General features: G+C 38.0%; 1 protein-coding gene across 2 annotated transcripts in view; it reads right to left on the reverse strand.

The window, feature by feature from the left end:
* Window positions 1-3,314: 3,314 nt before the first annotated feature.
* NDFIP1 (Nedd4 family interacting protein 1) overlaps window positions 3,315-19,830 on the reverse strand; it is a 76,787-nt gene continuing 60,271 nt past the window's right edge. For both annotated transcript variants that reach the window (XM_045075351.1, XM_045075352.1), the window contains exons 4-8: window positions 17,201-17,288; window positions 16,155-16,279; window positions 14,073-14,139; window positions 11,128-11,233; window positions 3,315-4,396 (exon numbers count right to left, since the gene is read on the reverse strand). In XM_045075351.1, coding sequence (XP_044931286.1) covers window positions 11,130-11,233; window positions 14,073-14,139; window positions 16,155-16,279; window positions 17,201-17,288 — 384 coding nt within the window. In that variant the 3' untranslated portion in view covers window positions 3,315-4,396; window positions 11,128-11,129. The remainder of the gene's footprint in view (window positions 4,397-11,127; window positions 11,234-14,072; window positions 14,140-16,154; window positions 16,280-17,200; window positions 17,289-19,830) is intronic.

Here is a 19,830-nt window from a genome sequence, read left to right on the forward strand (position 1 = left end):
CCATGCATTTGATGGTATTTCAAACTTACAGATAGGGAAACTGTCCTCAGGAGGACAGCTCTCCATTCACAGATTTCCAAGTCACAGGTGAGACAATGAACTGGGTTATAAAATAGCCTCTTTTTAGAATAGAGAGGATACAAAATCAGTTTCTGCAACTCTCTTTTCCTCCTGAAAACCTTTTACACTGAACCTAAACCTGTTCTCCCCTTCGGGAGTTTCTGGCATATTTCTGTGAGTTATTCTCCACTTCAGTGGCAGAGCCCACCAAAACATATTAAGAGGATCTCTGTCAAAGCACACTTTCACTCTTTGTGGGTGCTCTAAATGACCACAACCATACACGTATACAAAAGTATACAGGTATATGCAAAAGGAAGATAAACCAAGAGCACTTCAGTATCAGTTTAACAAACACTCTCTCAAATCCATTTTAATATCAGACTACAAATAATATTTAGGCATTAAAAATACACAAAACAAGACTTAAAAAATGCACAAACTGGGGCACCTGGGTGGCTCAGTGGGTTAAGCCTCTGCCTTTAGCTCGGGTCATGATCTCAGGGTCCGGGTTCGAGCCCCGCATTGGGCTCTCTGCTCAGCAGGGAGCCTGCTTCCCTTCCTCTCTCTGCCTGCCTCTCTGCCTACTTGTGATCACTGTCAAATAAATAATAAATAAAATCTTTTGAAAAAAATGCACAAACCATCTACAGAAGCTTCTCTGCATTTTGTTACACCTCTCATCATCTCTTAAAGTATAAAAGGTAAAAATCCAAACAGCCAAAAAACAACAGCAGATTCTGAAAATTATTAAACTACATCTTGGGGCACCCAGTGGCTCAGTGGGTTAAAGCCTCTGCCTTCGGCTCAGGTCATGATCCCGTGTCGGGCTCTCTGCTCAGCAGGAAGCCTCTCTCTCTCTCTCTCTGTCTGCCTCTCTGCCTACTTGAGATCTCTGTCTGCCAAATAAATAAATAAAATCTTAAAAAAAAAAAAAAAAACTACATCTTAACCACTATTTACCTGTGTCATCTCTGAGATTTCACCAAGGATATGATTCACATAGGGCACAAGGGCCACAGCTCCCTGTTCACAAAATATTCCCAAATCCTTTACATAAATGTACAGTTATGTGTCTAGTCTTGGCATGTTTGAAGTTAAAATTTGATCACTGATATTTCATGGAATCAGGGCCAGTGCTTCTCTGGTATCTACCACATTACTCTTCAAGGTTAGACACAGAGAAGAGGTGGTAGGGTTGGATCCAAAACTAAGTAACATTCCATTCATGGGGTACATTTTTCTTGATTCTGACCTCAGTATCTTGCCGCCTCAGCAGCTACTTGAACTGAATTATCACTTCTACTGGCCCTGGAACTCCCCATCAATGGTTATTTCTTCCTCTAAACCATTTACAGCTGTGGAATATATTCTACTCTAAGAATATATTGAAGGTCAAAAGAAATCTCCTATGTGCTACCAATGACTCATGATAGGCCACAGCCCAAGTCAGATAATTTACACTTAACAAGAAAGCAACAAAAACAATTTAAAATATTATCATTTACTTCATTAAAAATCTTGTTTCTTTAAAACCCTAAACAAAATTGATCCCATTAGTAAAGATAGGCACTCATAATTTTTTAACAAGTACATTTTAATAACCTTTGATTCTCACACAAAGCAATCTAATTTTCTGAAAAAAGAAATTGCTACACAGAATCCTTTAAACACAGTTTGTATCATTCCAAATGAACAGGTAAGAGGTGTGAGGACCTCTGTGCTCATGGGTAAGCCCTAGTTGTCCCTTAGGTCAGGATCAAGACCAGTTTACTCCTTAACTTCAGGCAAGTAATAGTGGTTCCTCAGTATACCCTTACAAATAAACTATTATTCTTGATAATGAATCTACCAAAGGGAAACAGAAAAGAATGAGAGAGAAAACTGAAAAGCAAACGTACAGTATAAACATTCCCATCCTAATAGTTAAGGACTCTAAATAACAAATGGTACCAACTTTACATGTTTGAAAATACTTTAGTATGTAGAACATTTAAAAGCAAAAAGAGAAATCACCCTTCTAAGTACTTTGAAAGCATGTTACCCTGTTGGGTTTACATGTGAGAAAGTCTTAAGGACCACCAAATATGTAGAAATAGGAATTCCAAGTATCTCAGTTCTCTGAATATACAAAACCAAATAAGGCACAAAGACCTAAAGAATAAACCCAAAGTGAGTTTATAATGTTTCAGTTTATGTGATTTAGGGCCCTTCTGTTTTGTCCTGTAAGATAATTTAAATAGTTCTCTCTGTTGCATGTGTCCAAATTTATTCAGACTGTTAGAGATACATTCATTCTGAAACTTTAGAACACAACAGGCTCTAAAATTTTCCAAATTCTATTGTTGGCATAATCTGATTCAAAATTTACAATCTCCAAAGAGACCCAAAGCAGGTTTCATTAAAACTGCCTGCTTATCTAACTGCAAATTCTAACCTGAAATATGAACTGGAACATATACTACTAGTTATAATAAATAAGTTAGAATGATCATTGGAATGTCCCTCCAGGAGGCCCTCAGTTTTCCTATTCGTCTTTCAAACAACCTACCCTTCTGTGCATTACATACTGACACCCCTATAGAGACTTCCTAAGCTGATCCCAGATACTCACATGCAGCAGATAACTAACATTTGTAGCTATCATAGTTCACTGGTGCTGGTTTGTGTAGTTATCTGACCATCTTGCTGCATTTGTTCTTTATATTTTATTTAAGTGGAGGAGGTTTAAAGAAAAAAATCAAATGGCTGACATGATACGAACCAATGGTCTTTAAATTTAACTCAAATGGGACAAGAATAGAAATCAGGAGGAATGAGTAATCTTTCACCTCAGCTGGGTACTCATAGGACTTAAACCAGTGAACTGTGTTAGAATGAGAAAAAGAGCAAAGGCAAGGAGGAATAAGCAGAAAATATTGGAAATAAATTATCTAAGATTATGTCTAAAAAATGAAGCAAAACTGGGAATTCTGGAATGATTTAGATTGCTAAAACTCCTCCCCATTTAGTCCATTAGGTTTTGCAGAATCATCTTCAAATACATCTTCAGCAACGTATTGTGTCTAAGAGAAAGGAACTTCCTGTGCTGGGGGGGAAAAAAAAAGAAAAAAAGAAAAAAAAACTGGCCCCAAATTATTTTTGTATTTAGTGAATGATTCTGCATGAATCTGTATGAATAAAGATTAGAAAAAAATTGCCTTGGCAATGAAAAAATGCAAACCAAGAAATTAAACACTAATCTACAGCAAAAGTTGCTACACAAGAGACGTTTATTAATGTTCTGTTGTATTTACAGTTTTAACATAGCAAACCAAGGTGAATTACCACTTGGCAGAAAGCACATCATTCTACGTTTATAACTCATCAGTTTCTGCTAACACATTGTAAAAGCAAGTAGTACTACAGTATGTTAGGGATCATCTCAAAAGTTCCAAAATAATCCTTTCTTTGCTCCTAAGTACCTATTCTCCTCCCTACCCCAGTCCCTAGCCTAATCATCAGGAGAACCCCCCCCATACCCCCACCCCCCACCTAAAAAAAGGAAAAAAGGGGGGGTAGGGACTCTAATCACACAGAAAGTGTCAAGAATTCCATCTTAGTAAATAAGCTGCATTTGTCCTTGCCCTTTTTATTTTATACAGTGACAACAACTTTACAATTTTTTAGGTTCATAACACAGAACAATAAGGGACTGCAAAATTTAGAATACAGACTATAAAAAAATTAATGCTTATTTTTTTTTACCAATTAAGAACATATTCTTGACCACACCTTAAATGTATTTTGCACTATGATTTTGCTTCCAGGTCTTCACAGTACAAGTGAATAAATTTCTAGATTAATTTTAACAGCGAGTATGGATTATGTGCAGAAATGCAGTCAAAACAAAAGTTATAACTTTTGAGAAAACCCCCTTTAAAATGGCCAGCATTATACATATCTTACACTAAAATACTTAATTCCAAGTTCATTTTGAGATGGAGGATGAATAAAGCAAGACTGCCCCCTACTGACTACAGGGGCAAGGCTCATGCTATTTAAAATGACTACAAACAATAGATAAGGCATTATTAATACATCACATACTTGATTGCGAGAGATTTTTCAAACATTAACCACTAAGGATTCAATGATTACAGAATTTTGCATTAACTATTAAAATTTTACACCTAGGAACAAATAAAGAGAAATGATCTTTTTCAACAGTACTTTTATTTTTTTAAAGCAGGTGATTATTCCTCTGTGTTCTGCATCTTGATTCACTTCCTGCAGGTGTTCTCTTGCTTCTTCAGAGAGAATTCATAAATGCAGGAAGGCCTTTGCCAGAAAACATCTGCGAGAGAAGGATATTGAATATTGAAACTCTAGTTAGCTTGTTATTTTGGCCAAGAGAAGGATGTAGTCACAAAAGAAGGCAGGATGTTTGGAGACACCAGAAGTACATTTTAACATAGCTTTAAGATTACTATACACTGACATCATACTATTCAATAAACATTAAATTTTCATTTCTTAAAGTTACCAAGGACTCTAGAACAAGGAAGAACGTGAACGCTTTCTCTAAAGCCCATGAGGCCAGGAATCTCTCTCTCCAAACTTCCTCACCAAAGAATGAAATGCAAATACCACTTCCTTCACCCTGCACCAAACTGCCACAGCAATGACTGTAACTTGGAGGCCAGGACACAGTAGAATCCAAGGGCAGAGGTGATTTTCCTGATACACCTAAAACTACTGTTTACCCTGCCAGTTCTGCCATATCTCACACAAAGATTTCTGATAAGGATGCCAATGATGTCATGCTGTACTATGTACTTTGCGGCATGGCAAAGCTAAAAACAACTGTAAACTCACAGGTATCACAGATCCTTCTTTTTAATCAATTAGGAAAAGAGTATGTATTTGGGGGCACATATATCTGAAAAAAAGTTGATAAAATTTTTTAAAGATTTATTTATTTATTTATTTGACAGAGAGACACAGAGAGAGAGGGAACACAAGCAGGGGGAGTGGGAGAGGGAGAAGCAGGCTTCCCGCTGAGCAGGGAGCCAGAACCCCAGGATCATGACTGGAGCCAAAGGCAAATGCTTAACAACTGAGCCACCCAGATGCCCCATAAAACTAATTTTTTAAAAAAGGATATGAATGAAATAAACACTCTTAAAATAATGTCCATATACTGTAAAGTCCAGTTCTTATCCCACATTTTGAGGAATTTCTGTATGGGTCTAATTGTTTTGGATTTCATGGAAATAATGGGGAAGGACAAGGAACTCCCAATAGTCATGCTAAAGAAAACCACTAAAGAGATACATGCTACCAAATAAATATTTGAGAAAATACCTTGTGGTACCCTGCACCAAGGAAGAGTTGGATGGGTTACTATGTAGACCCTTAGCTTACTTCTCCACCTTTCCAAATTCCTGTAAAAGCTCCAAGCAGCCCTCTTCTATCTTTTCTGCTTAGACAACTGCAACAATCTTTAAAAGGCTGACAAAATGCAGAGGAGCTACAATAAAAAAGGAAATCAACATATACTTTCTTAAACTGTTAACATTCTCCCAGATCCCAAATTCAGTCGATATTCAAGAAGACCAGTACCACTGACATAAGAGCAACTTCTGTTTCGATTGAGAGAGCTCAAGATGTGCAGGGACAAAGACATGTGAACACAAGGAACTCGAAAAACCAAGAAGCAAAAACACTTATCTGCAGACCGACATCAAATGGGAGGTTTCTGCCAGGAGGCTAGACTTCCTACAAACTTAAGTAACTTCAGTTTTGGCTGTTTCCATTAATAGCTGAAAACTGATGTAATTGTTCCTATTCACCACAACACTAGACTTTAAGAACACACAGTCCAGATAGCTATCCGGTCACTTTCCTTAGACCAGGCTGCTTCCACAGAGGTGAATTAGCTCTAATAGCTCTATCAAAGTCAGCGCCACCTAGCAAACATTCCAATTCCATTAAGAGTGCCTAGACAGGTTAGCAACGGGTGATATCAATCACTGTACAGATTCCAGAGGAAAACGACCGCTAGAGAGGTGCTCACTGCTAAGAACCAGAGGCCTGTTCAGATGGCGGAGGCCTGTTCAGATGGACTTGACTCACAAGTTGTAACAGAAACAATGGTGGCACACAACTGGAGGACAGAAGGGTTTTAGGGACTGTGGGCTTTATTACTAAACTGTACATCAGATCACTTCAGAAACCAAAGGGACCAGGAGCCTACAGATCATTTAATTTCAAGAGGAAGACAAGTATTTCCTCCTGAACGTTATGTGAAATTTTTAAGCTAAAATTCCACTGAAATTTCTAATACCTTGCCACTTTTTAACATAGTCCAATACACCAAACTTTAATTTGAGGTAAGCTTCCTTTAGTAAATTGAGAGAGTTACTTAAGAGGAGGGGAAGATTATATGATGAGACAAATCAAAGCACTTAACATCATATGGGGAAAAACTTAAGTATCTGGTGTTTAATAGGGACAGCTTTACCAGGTCATAGGAATCATTTAATTATGAAGGCCTCTACCTCATTAATGTCAGGGCTTAAAAAACTTTCTTTCCTCAGGGCGCCTGGGTGGCTCAGTCAGTTGACTCTGCCTTGGGCTCAGGTCATGATCCCAGGCTCCTGGGATTGAATCCCACATCATCAGGCTCCCTGCTCAGCTGGGAGTCTGCTCCTCTCTTTCCCCTTGCCCCTTGGCCAAAGGGTAAGAGCGCTTTCTCTCTCCAAAGCAAAACAAACAAACCCCAAAACTTTCTTTCCTATTTCACAGGTGGTTAAAATAACAGAATTTAAAATCTACTGTGCCTATACATGCAAGTACTTTCAGAGTAGTGCTGGCTACAGTTAACTGCGTTACCACGTTCCAGCTACTGTAGTTAAACCCTCAACTACTTGGCAGCATCACTGGAAGTGGTACTCCACATACATTTATCTTCCACGTAGCTGGTAAATAAGAAGTATGAACACCAAGCATTTTGACCATTTCAGATAAAGAGATTTCTGAAAGGGATGTGTTTCTTTTTAAACACTACAGGAGCATTTGCATTTTGTTCGTCACTTCCTTGAGGTCACACCCTTTGAGTGCTGCGGGCCCCACCTCTACAGTTCCTTTTGGCTCTTCTTGCTGTGGGGTAGGAAACCAGGTTTCCTTTATAGGCTTAAATGCACTCCCCAAAGGGAACCTGAAAGCAGCCCCTGAGATAGTAGTACAGGAGCTTTAGTGTTTGCCTTTTGTAACAACTACTTTAGCTGATTAGAAAGAGAGCTTCTGGGGTCATTTAAAGGTCTGTTTGCATGTACTGTATTTTAGGTCACCTGAAAAGAAAAGTCCCTATTCTTATACCTTTTTCCAGTAAAATGCCAGATCTTAGGACCACATGGGAATTAAGTTATTCTTCTGTTATGGCAAAGCTATTTTAAAAGTTCCTACCTGTGTCTTTCCGGCAAAAGGTAAACCTACAGCTAGCTTTCAAATAGCGACAGCTACATTAAATTAAGTAAGAAGTCTTGATGAAAGAAAATAAAATCTTCATTCTTCGCAAGATGGTTTGCAAACATTCTACATTTGGATCTAGATGAACAGTTTTTATCCCTGTCAATGGACAAAGGAAATTCAGTCCCATGGGATATTACAGCTTTTCCTATTCACTCTGGGGATACTGACAATTAGTAAGGAAGTCATTAGAATTCTAAATGTTGCTGTAAGTCCCCAAACCCCTAATTTAGAGCTCTGAATCCTCTGGGCATGTCAGAAATGATTTTAAATCGACTAGAATAGCAAAGTCAGACAGAAAAAGAAACCTACTATGCCCTACACTGGGGGATGCCTGAAGTTTCTGACAACTCCTAAAGCACAATAAGCCTTCTGACTCCAAAATACAGAGAACTGCAGGCTTATCATGTCTCTTCACTGCTCCAGGAGCATTAGTACTAAGGGCTGCCTACTTCAAATCATAACCCACCAAAAAAGACACTTTGCTTTACATTTAGAATACTCCTAGAAAACATTTCAGAATTTTAAAAAATCCAAACAGAACAGTAACAATTTTTAGAAACAGAAGCCCCTCAGGGTGCCTGGGTGGCTCAGTGGTTTGCCTCTGCCTTAGGCCCACATCATGATCCCAGAGTCCTGGGATCAACACCGCATCAGGGTCTCTGCTCAGCAGGGAGCCTGCTTCCTCCTCTCTCTCTCTCTCTCTCTCTGCCTACATGTGATCTCTGTCTGTCCAAAAAAAAAAAAAGCCACTCAATACAGTCTCCGACAATACAGGAAAACCAAGAAGTTCAGGCTTTTTCCTAACCAAGCTGTTACTTGTTGTGTATTAGAAACAAGATGAGAAAGGGACACCTGGGTGGCTCAGTTGGTTAAGAGTCTGCCTTCAGCTCAGGTCGTGATCCCAGCGTCCTGGGATTGAACCCCGTTATCGGGCTCCCAGCCTAGTAGGGAGCCTGCCTGTGCAGGTGTTCTCTCTCTGTCAAATAAGTAAGTAAAATCTTTAAAAAAAAAAAAAGGGGGGGGAACAAGATGAGGAAGGTGTGCAATCCCCTACTAAATACTGAAACTTCCTTCTAACTGAAGAATGAAGAGAATAGACAGAGGTGTCATCTCAGTCCATTCAGAAATTCAAAGCTACCACTTGACTAGACTAATGGAATCTATTATTTTTAAAAAAGAGAAAGAAGGAGCACCTGGCTGGCTTAGTCAGTAGAGCATGTGAGTCGATCTTGGGGTTTTAAGTTCAAGCCCCAATTTGTAGAGATTTAAAAATAATTTTAAAATATTAAAAGAGAGAGAGAGAAATCTGTCCCTCAGGATACTTCAGGCACCAAAAGATTAGGAGAAATCTATAGGTAATTTTGGCACCCTTTGTAACAAGGAGAACCATGGCAACCCAAAAGAATAAACTTTTGAATCTTTGGTAGGTTACGAGTTAAACCTAAGGCTTAGAAATAATTACTAATTATAATGAGATGTGGAGAGGAAAGAAAAAAGATGACAACAGTAACTTCATAAAACTGCAGAGAATATCTGATAAGTCTCTTAAAGTTAGGATGTCCTAGACCCAAAGCATTAGGAGCTAGGCTGACAATGTTAATGTCCACCTGTGTCCTAATTCAAATTCGGGATATGCCACACACTTCAAACATGCAATAAAACATTCCCCTTCTCAAAAACAACAACAACAACACGCAATAATCTTGATGATTACAATTTTCTTTCAAATAAAAGTACACACTCCCTTGAAGAAACTTACTTTAACAACACAAGCTTAAGTTCTTTGTATGCTTTAACTTTTGTAAGAAATGCCTTATGAATATACTCTGCTACAATGCAAATATCTGAACTTACCTATAACTGTCTGTTACTTACATAAGGATACTTAATTATACATATAAACTGCTTAATGTAATATGCGATATACAGAAAACCTGAAAAATGTTATCATCATACCACGCTTGAAAAAAATTTTTATCATATTCAAGAAATTCTCATATTACTCTGCTGCTTACAAAATTTTAATGCTGTCCCCCATCACCTGGCAAATTAAATACGGTGGCTACTTTCTTTCCTAGAAGCATACATCCTGATACTACCATGAATCTTCAAAACCGGGAACTCCACTCTTAGCATATGATTACCTATGCAAACTATGACTACCCTACAGAAAATACAGAACAAATTAATGTTCATGAAGGGTTAGCTTTTCATGAGCCAACATGTCACTGGATTTTAAGGCTGTTAAGAATTCTATAGTTCCACTGCAAATGGGCTTAGTACTCAGTACTTAGATACTTAGATATTTGAGAACACTGTCTCAACCTGCCTTTTCCTGCCCTGGCCTTCAACATTCCTTTATGCTATCATCAAACTGCTGTCCCTTGAGCAAGCTCCATTCTTCCTTGCCTCTATTTACATTCTTCACTCTGCTTCAAGTGACTCTGAAATCTTCCCCACCTTATACAATTTTCACTAGTAGAAATTCTACCTACCACTTGTTATCTCAACCAGTACACCCTTTACAAAACCTTGCCTGCTCTTCAGGGGGCGGCTGGCTGGCTCAGTAGAGCATGCGACTCTTGATCTTGGGGTTTGAGTTCGAGCCCCACACTGGGTGCAGAGATTACTTTGAAATAAAATCTTAAATAAAAAAAGTCTTGCCTGATCTTCAACTAGCCTAGTCCCTAGATGTAACACAAGGCTCCCCTCCACGACCCACTCATCCCCAAAAGTCTTAAGTAACAATGAGCTAAGTTCAAGAAGTCCTGTATCTTGGTACCAGAGAGATCTCTCTCTCGTTTACTCTTTCCCAAGATTCCAGAGCTCTTCTTTTTTGTAGCTACTGATGGAAGATGGAACAAGCTCTGGGGAAAACTACACAGAAATCAAAGAGGTGCCTCAAATCAGGGCTTAGACCTTCTGTTCTAGCTAGGCAGAGGAAAAGGCCCTTTCCCCTTCCTTTCCTTGCATTTGACCCTCCTTACCACCAGAGTGGTAATATCAGGGTATGAACCTAAGGAAGGGCACCAGGAAAGTCTCCCTGACTAATTTTAAGAGATAGAAGCCTTGGTGAGCTTGTAAGTAAACTAGACAAAAGGAGTTTCTTCACACTGGAGCTCTGGGGTTTAGGGGATCTAATTAAAGCTTGGTGATTAGGCCTGAAAGGCTCCTTTCCCACTATTTTCCTTCAGAACTGGTACAACAATAAGCAGTGGCTTCAGGATTCAAGACTCAAAGATCTAGAACCCCACAGTTGCAGCCAAATATCCTAGCTCCCTGATGACTAATAAGACTCCGGCCTCTTCTCTACCGTCAGAATATGAGATGATGTCTTCTCCTATGGGTTTTTCTAACTTGCCCTTTCAATAGCTTTTTATGAAAACACCCCTTACTAAACTAGAAACTGCTAAAAGACAAGGACTGTGGCTTCCTTACCTTCTCTGTATTTCCTACTACAGGGGGTATACTCTACTCTGAACCTGAACAGCAATCTGCAATGTATTATGTGATTATTCTGGGACTAAAATAAACTTTTGTTTTTTTAAATACCTTTAATAAATAAAGAGAACTCTGGTCCTGGGGAGATTTGAGAAAGTTTCTGGCATCTTCCGAACCTTTGCATAATTGATAAATCCTCTGAGAAACAGGAGAAAGCCTGATTTAAAAAAGAAAAGTCAAGAATGAATGTATAGTTTCCGTATTAAGTCCCTTCCCCAGAAACATCCCTCTTGACAGCACTACTTCATTGTTTTTCTGCTAAAAGCTATCAAAACATGAGTAATTTTCTCCAAAAATTTCCAAATCTTTCCATTTTTCAATGAGAAGACATAATCTCAAGAGCCCAAATAAAAGTCTTTTTGCATGTTAAGAACCTAAGTCTAAAAGGGAAATAAAAAATAAAATGGAGTTAAACATGTACATTTGGCAACTTGACACGCATCATCAAAACCTACCTTCTGGGTTCCCAAAAAGTATTTTGAGATAATTAACCCCCCACCCTGACCCCTGCCAAAAAGAACAGGTTATAAAATACTTTTCTTAAGTAAAAAGAGAAAAAAAACCCATCCCTTCCTGTCATATCGTTTTTTCTGTCAACTGTACATATGCTGTCCACTAGATGTCAGGATGCCCTTATCTGCTACAGTTCTTTTTTTCCCCTTGACACCAATTCTTGTATTCTCAACTCTGAACTCCATTTCTCTATTCTTAAAAAAATATAGACAAGTAGGGTACACCTGGCCATTTATTTACCAGGCACTAAGGGAGTAAGACTAATTCTGTGCGTCTACGCCAGCAGCTATCCATTCACAGTTGGCACCTCTTCTAACAATCTGTGGGGAAGGTGATGGGCCCTCCTATGATACCTCACTCGCTCTTGGTCCTCCTCCATTAGAGCTGGTCCCTGAGTCTTAAGGGATTTTTTAAAAGCAGTGTTATGGTGATGTAATTCACACAGCATGAATTTCACTCATGCAATGTACACAGTTTACTGGCTTTAATTTTAGTATAGTTATGGAGCTATACAACCAAGAACTATTATCTTTATTTTAGAATATTTTTAGTACCCCTAAAAAACTTGGTACCCATTCAGTAATCACTCCTCATTCCCATTCTGTTCAGCACCAAAAGCAGTAAGTGACTATAGAGTAGGGGTCCCTGAATCCTAGCAAAATGGAGACCGCACCTAACCTATATAGAGGGGACACCTACAGCTCCACTCCAGTAAAAGGGTGGGCGCCATGCAGAGGTCTGTTTTGCTAGATATTCCAATTTTTAAGGAAAGAAAAAAAAAATCATACCTTTTACATGGAAACTCTTGATTTTTAAATGACGACAGCTAATTAAAAAAACCTCTGAAATAACTGTAACAAACTAACTACAACTACTGGTTAGGCGTAGCTCATGGGCTGCCAGCTTCAGAGTTCTGTGTGTACCTACTGCAACAAAAACACCCCAAAAATTTCTGCAAGAGAAATTCCAAAAATGACCCAAACACTGGGTTCAAATGCACAAATGGTAACTGAAGCCTCACCATTTTTTGCTTACTAGTAAATAGTAAGAAAGATTAATTACAAGCATTACAAATTCATTTCCCATGAAACTTTAATATAGGCAATCAATTCATTAAGTTTCTTTAAGTTATCTGTGTTGTCAACAATCAACACAGAAAATACTGTGAAAACACTGAAAATATGCTTAATGGCTGGTCCATTCAGGATCTGCTTGGATTTAGGCTTGGTGGGGGTGGGGGAGGACAGTCAGCCTTTTTCTTAAAAATACAATTCTGAGAATAAGCAAACCAAGAAAATATTCCTCCAAGGTAACTCTTCTTTGGGGCACTTTTATCATTAAGTATCTCAGTAATTAAGCGGGGGGGGGGGGGTGGCGGGAATCATGACTTCTCTTTCCGTGGAATTCTAATGACCAACCGCAGAATAGATTGTACCATTGGAGAGGCTGGGGGGTGGTGTGATGTAAGACCCGTATTTTCCAAGTAAAATATAGATTCAGCAATGCATGGTCTATCACCATAGGCAAAGCAGGTAGCTCCTGAATGTACTAAGCAACTGTTGGGTATGTGTACTACACTGTACTCATTAGACCCATTAGCACCATTGCCACCAAGGATCTTAATTAAGGTGGCAACAAGAAGTCCCAAGATGGGACAGGAGGAAAGTAGTATCACAGAAGCCAGGAGAGGCAATTATACCATCTTCAACAGCTACATGATGGCCCTGCTATAATTCTGTAGAAATGACAGCAGTGATGGTGATCTGTTATTGTATCATACATATTCTTTATACAAAGAATGAAGAAACCAGTATTATTTACCCTAATGTTCATTTCTTTGCTTTAAAGTGTCTTGAAAGAAAAGATTTTAAAATAAATACTTTATAATAAAAAGGATAATCTTAAGATGAAAACCTGAAATTGCCTAGCACTTTTTTTTTTTTTAAAAGGTCTCCTCCTTATTGCTAAATAATTCTTATTCTCATCAGTATTGAACCAAGAATTCTGGAAACCCAATAATGATTCCTCTAGAAGTTATGTCTAGCAAGGCTATACATTTTGTTTCCTGCTGATAGATCCAACTGAATAATGGCCACATACACTCCTGAGTAGTTCAACTGGTTACAATATCCCTGTAAACAATTCAGGGTGGAGTTTGTGAACCCTTCTGTGGTGATACTTCTCCAGAGGAAAAAACTCATAGAGTCATCTTATTAGTGTGTCCCACTGGTCACACAGGAAACCTGAGAAGTATATATGAATGGGTTAGGAAAAATTGACCCTCACTAAGAGATGTTTTATTAATATGCACGTTCCTCTAGTGGTAATGAAAAACTAATCTTTAAGAAATATTTTAAAAATTATACTTATATTGCTAATATATTACTGTATTGTAAGCAAGATGAGGGGTTACTAAAAGTAATTTTACTTCTAAAATTTAACAATGATCTTTTCTCTCCTTTGTCTATATTAAAAGCACTTACCTAAAACCAGGAACACCCACCAGAGCCAGTACTGACCATCAAAATATCCAGGGAAATAGGTAGAAAACTGAAAAATAAAGCAAATTAGATTAAAGTAGCTTATCAGGTATAATTTCACATTTTAACTTAAGGGCACACAAAACACAAAGTTTTTGTAAACTAATGCTATCATTTAGCTCTCACAATTTTTTTAAGTGAAAATATTTTATATATTACTGACTTGAAATGATTATCATATACGCAGATGTATTTCCTTTCATGGAAAATCAATCTTGAAATATGATTTTGGCTTTATAGACTTTGTTTTAAAATATTCAAGTCTTTATTTTTTTAAAAGATCTTCCCCATACAATATTCATCCTTCTAGAAATATGTGGATTTTCTTTAAATATTTTATTTATTGACAGAAAGAGAGAGCACAAGTAGGGGAAGGCGCAGGAAGAGGGAGAAGCAGGCTTCCTGCTGAGCAGGGAGTCTAACACAGGGCGCAGGGCTCCATTACAGGGCCCTGGAATCATGAACACAGCTGAAGGCAGTCACTTAATGACTGAGCCACCCAGGTGCACCTAAAAATATGTTTTGATGATACTTTTACTTTGTCTACCCAGTGCCAAAACCAATAATTTTGTTCCTATTGTTCCGGGTATGCCTTGAATTTGGAAGCTTTACATCCCAATAATCCCATTCCTTTACCAAATAATGGAACACTCTGGCCAAAGTCAGGGGTGCTGAAGTTTTCTTGTACTTGGAGAGCAAAGGAAGAGAATAGTTTTCTTTCTTCTGTTAAGCATGGCTGTGCTTCTGATGTGATGCCTGAAACCGCCAGAGCTGTTAGAACTCTGACGGAGCAGCTGTACCAACATGCTGAGCCAGGCGTCAACTGTCCCTAATGATGTCAATGAAACACTGATTTCACGATCTTCCACAGCAGGACTTGTTTTCATGGGAAATAAATTCTCCCAACTGTTTTCTAAGCCATTCTGAACTCAGTTTTCTATTACTCCCAGACAAAGATATCCTGATATGAGGTGATTCATTCGATTCCGTTTTAACATTTCAGTCAGCTTAGTGAAAATTTTAGTTAAAAACTAATGTTATATGCTTTCTATTGGGGGCTTTTACATTCAAGAGTTTAACACAGTTTGAGCTTTAAAATACAGCATTTTATTTCTTAAGAAAATAACAATTTAAGATTTAGAGAAGGAATGAAAAACCTCTTTAGGGCTTGGGTTCTTCACCCAAGCCCATCGCTTAGCTGAACATGTATTAGCTGCCTCTGGGAAAAAAGTCCAAAACTTTTAATAGATTTTCAAAGGAACTCAAAATCCTAAAAATGTTAACAACTGGTTAAATCAATAAATTTGAAAAAGTCCAGTGGTAAGTCAACACCAATTAGTTAATAATGCCTATTTATGAGGAATACATTGATTTTATCCATCAAGTTGACAAAAGCAATAAACTTACCTGAAATCACAGTACTTTAAGAGACTAGATCTTTTCAAGTATAAATTACTACAGCAATCCTGACTACCTAGTAACTCCCAAATCACTAAAGATGTCTCTCTAATATACTTTAGAGATAAGGCCCCTTAATGGAATAGCACTTGTTAAACCATTTCGGCTCCCATTTTGCCATAACCAATGATTACTGGAGGGAAGAAGGAGGAAGAAACGAAGAGAAGGAAAGAGGGAAGAAGACAGACCAAAACTTTAGCAGGATTAATGTGAGGAATGCCTGTTTTTGATGAGACACCAAAGAAGTGGTATCTTTCTTTTTATTACAAAAAGAACTAATTTTAAAACAAAAACACATATTACCATATCATAAACATTAAAAGCAACTTGTGAACAACCTCTAGGATAGATGCCTTGGGACCACCAATATTCACTAGATTTAACTGTAACTTTCATGCATCAACCACCAGCAAATGCTTTTGGTTCAACTTCATGAAACCAGAAAAAAGACAAACCTAAAATCATTTTAAACGTAAAAATAATGTTTAAAAAAAAAAAGTCAAATAGTCCAAGTTTTTCTACTTATTGTTGTACTACAGGGTCTATCTCTTCTGGTATACAACTTACCCTGACAATCAGGATCCACTTAATTAGAGAGAGACCAAATCCTGAAATGGCCCCATATCTTCCTGCAGCTGAGGTGGTCAGGCAAAAAGACAGAAAAAATCCAATCCAGTTGAAGAGGAATGCCACTGTAAAGGCAGAAAAGAAAAAAACCGTGTCAGACATGTCAAACGCAAGACGTGTCAAACCCAAAAAGCAAGAGTGCTCTCTATACTTGCTTTTGCTTAAATGGCTTTTTCCAAGGATAAAAGATAGTCTGTTCACCCACCATAACCCTTGCCCTACTTCCCCAAAACATCCATTCTGTCTTCTTCCCCCCTAAGAAAAGCAAGAAACCATCTGCTCTGAGTATCAGGTATTACACTGTTATGTCTGCTGCCATTCACTTTCAAAAATGCCTTAACATTCAACAAACTGTATACTTATGACTTGTACCCTTTATATATTACACTTCAGTAAATAAAATCTGATTCAAATTATTCATCCCCCTACTTCTATGAATTTTGAGAGCTTACATTAAGATTACCTCTAAAAAGCACTGTTTCCTTTATATATTTTTATTATAGGAAATTTTAAAATGGCTGCTTACTTCTAAGTGACACTCATGGAAAGTTGAATGCAAAATAACACCAAGTTAGGGGAAAAAAAAATCAGTTGACTTTCATAAACCAGAAAATAGAAACATTAAAAAAAAAAAATCCATCAGACTAAGGTCTTTTGAATTCCTACTCTACAGGGTCAGGTATGAGTAGGAGCAATGCTAAGGGTCTTTGCAAACCTAAAAGATGGGACTCAGTTTATGTAAAAATACAGCATCCCTAAAATTGCTTCTTTTTATATTTTCTATAGCTATTTGTAGAAAAAGCAGATAAACACAAAGGATATTAAGATAAAAGTAAACTAAGCTCTGAACATCTCAGTAAAAGGCATCAAACAAACACAATGTATTAAAATATTAGCTCAACTACTCATTTTAATTCAGTCAGATTCACCCATAATTCAAAGCACTCCAGTCTGTGGGAGGTTTTTTGCTATACGTAGTTACTTACTGAAAAAAGTTAACATGAAAATCCCATCATTTCCTATCCTCAGCTGGTCAGCATCATCGAAGTCATCTCGACCCACAAAATCCTCATCCTAAGTGAAAAGAAAAAGATTAAGTTAAATTCACAATGAATTAGTCATAGGCAAACGAAAGTCATCAAGAAAAATAAGGAAGGGGATAAAAATGAGTACCAGGAGAAATTTTACTGCTTTGGCTCAATTCAAAACTATAAGCATTGGGCTCAGTATGTGCTAAAAATTTCATTTTGTCATTTATGTAAAAGATATAATTAGTGAAAAAATAAATATTTCTTCCATCCCTAAAGTTTTCTAAATGAATCGTTCATTTTATCATCCAAGTTCTTTAACAATGAGCTTCAAAAATTATCAAGTTCAGGGGTGCCTGGGTGGCTCAGTGGGTTAAGCCTCTCTCTGCCTTCTGCTCAGGTCATTATCTCAGGGTCCTGGGATTGAGCCTCGCATGGGGCTCTCTGCTCAGCAGGGAGCCTATTCCCCATCCCTTCTGCCTGCCTCTCTGTCTACTTGTGATCTATCAAAAAAAAAAACCAAAAAACAAAAAACAAATTTATAAAGTTCAATGAAATGTATTAATTCATATGTGTCTAAAGCAAAAAAAGATACACATTTGGCTTAAATTTGGCTTACATTCTAAAACCACTAACCCAGGGGCAACTGGGTGGCTCAGCGGGTTAAGCCTCTGCCTTTGGCTCAGGTCATGATCTCGGGGTCCTAGGATTGAGCCCCTCATTGGGCTCTCTGCTTGGCGGGGAGTCTGCTTCCCTCTCTCTCTCTGCCTGCCTCTCTGCCTACTTGTGATCTCTGTCTGTCAAATAAATAAATTAAAAAATAAATAAATAAAACCACTAACCCAGGGTCTTCTGGGGGCCCATAATATTATTATTCCAGGACCTATTAAGGAGCTCAAATGCTTTATGAGACCTGGGAGAAAAAGGAGAGCATGATCTCACATGAAGAGGCCATAGGGCTGCCCACTGCTCAACTCCATAACTATTTGTTCATATTAGCATATAGGTCTGAAACAACCTCACTTCCACGCTTACTGGCAGATAGGATCCTTTCCATCCTACGCTGAAAACATAATACTCCAAGCCTAGAAGGAACACAATCCTCACCAACATTAATGCCCACATATGGCCCACCTTTTCAACTGATGTAGGTTATGTGTTGAAATACTGAAAAATACATGAATACACACTTAAAAGTAAAAGTTAGATTTGTACACAGTCCAGTGAAGGTTCCCCAAATGAAAACAAAAACAAAAACAAAACTTTAGGGACAACAGAAACTCTCTCTACACAGAGAGAAACGGGGCTGGGAAGTCCATGACAGGCCTGGGGAGGGGATATTAGAGAAAGGAAAGGTGTCAGTGGCAACTTCCATTTCTAACATTTCTTCTCCTGTTAGAAAATTCTTACAATGTGTTTATGTTTTTTAAAATACTAAATACCCAGTTTCTGACTTCATATTAGGAAAAATAAGGCTTTGTGCCTAATTAGACAGTGACGGGTTTTTTGCATAAATACTCAAAGATATACTACAAAAGGACATGGAAATATTTTCTAGTAATATCGCAGGTGCCTTCTAACTGTTCTTCCTATTCTTGGTATCTCTACTACCAGATTTCTCCTACAAATTGCTGCTGGGTTAACATTTCGAAAACACCGTTCTTGTCTTACCATATCCCTGCTGAAAAAATTTTGACTAAAAGAGTCTGTGTGACCTACACTTAAGTCTAAATGCCTCAGCTTAGCATTCAAAACATACTATAACCTATAGTGTGGTCACGAACTCTTTGCTCAAGAAAAATCAATTACTACATTCACAGACCCCACCCCACACCAGGCTGGATTCACATCTGCTTTCTGCCCTTTTCCCTCTGGAATGTTCTTATCCATCAAATCTTAGGGTCTACTTCAGATCCCATCTTCCCCACAATCACACAGTAAAAAGTCACAGTTCTTAATGCTCACTGCACTTGTACTGCTGTTTAGATACTGGTATTTGTGGGCCTTTCCCCAGCTATATTTAAGTGCTTATACGGTAGGAGTATTCCCTTATTCAAAGTTTTCTACCCACCCACTGCAAAATACATTGCACACTGTGTAAGAAAGTGGTCTACACATGCTTGCTAAATAATGTTTAACAGATTCTTAAATATGTATACTCATCAAATAAAAGTATTCTAAGAAGCTCTGCTATTAATCAGAGCTAACCTCTGCATCTATTTCCATGGGACAGTTACCACAGAGTCTAACATGACTACAAATTACACACAAGATTTTAGAGTCTAGAATATCTGGGTGTGACTCTCACCTATGCTACTTCTTAGCTGAATGACTCTGGGAAAATTACTTACTTAATCTCTCTGGGCCTCAATTTTTGCATCTGTAAAATGGGGATAATATAATCTCAACCTTGCAAGGTTATCATGAGGACTTAAAATAACATACTGGAAACTGAGCATAGTACCAAGCATGCCATTTGCTTCCAATAGAAGATTATTACCCTAAGACTGTTCTGCCCTTAGACCATAAGCTCCTTGAAGGTTGCTAGTTTCTTCTGGCACCTGCAAGAAATGAGCCCATACTACCAG

This window comes from Mustela putorius, unplaced genomic scaffold, assembly GCF_011764305.1.
Source record: "Mustela putorius furo isolate JIRA1106 unplaced genomic scaffold, ASM1176430v1.1 tig00000145_pilon_pilon_pilon, whole genome shotgun sequence".
Lineage (NCBI taxonomy): Eukaryota > Metazoa > Chordata > Mammalia > Carnivora > Mustelidae > Mustela > Mustela putorius.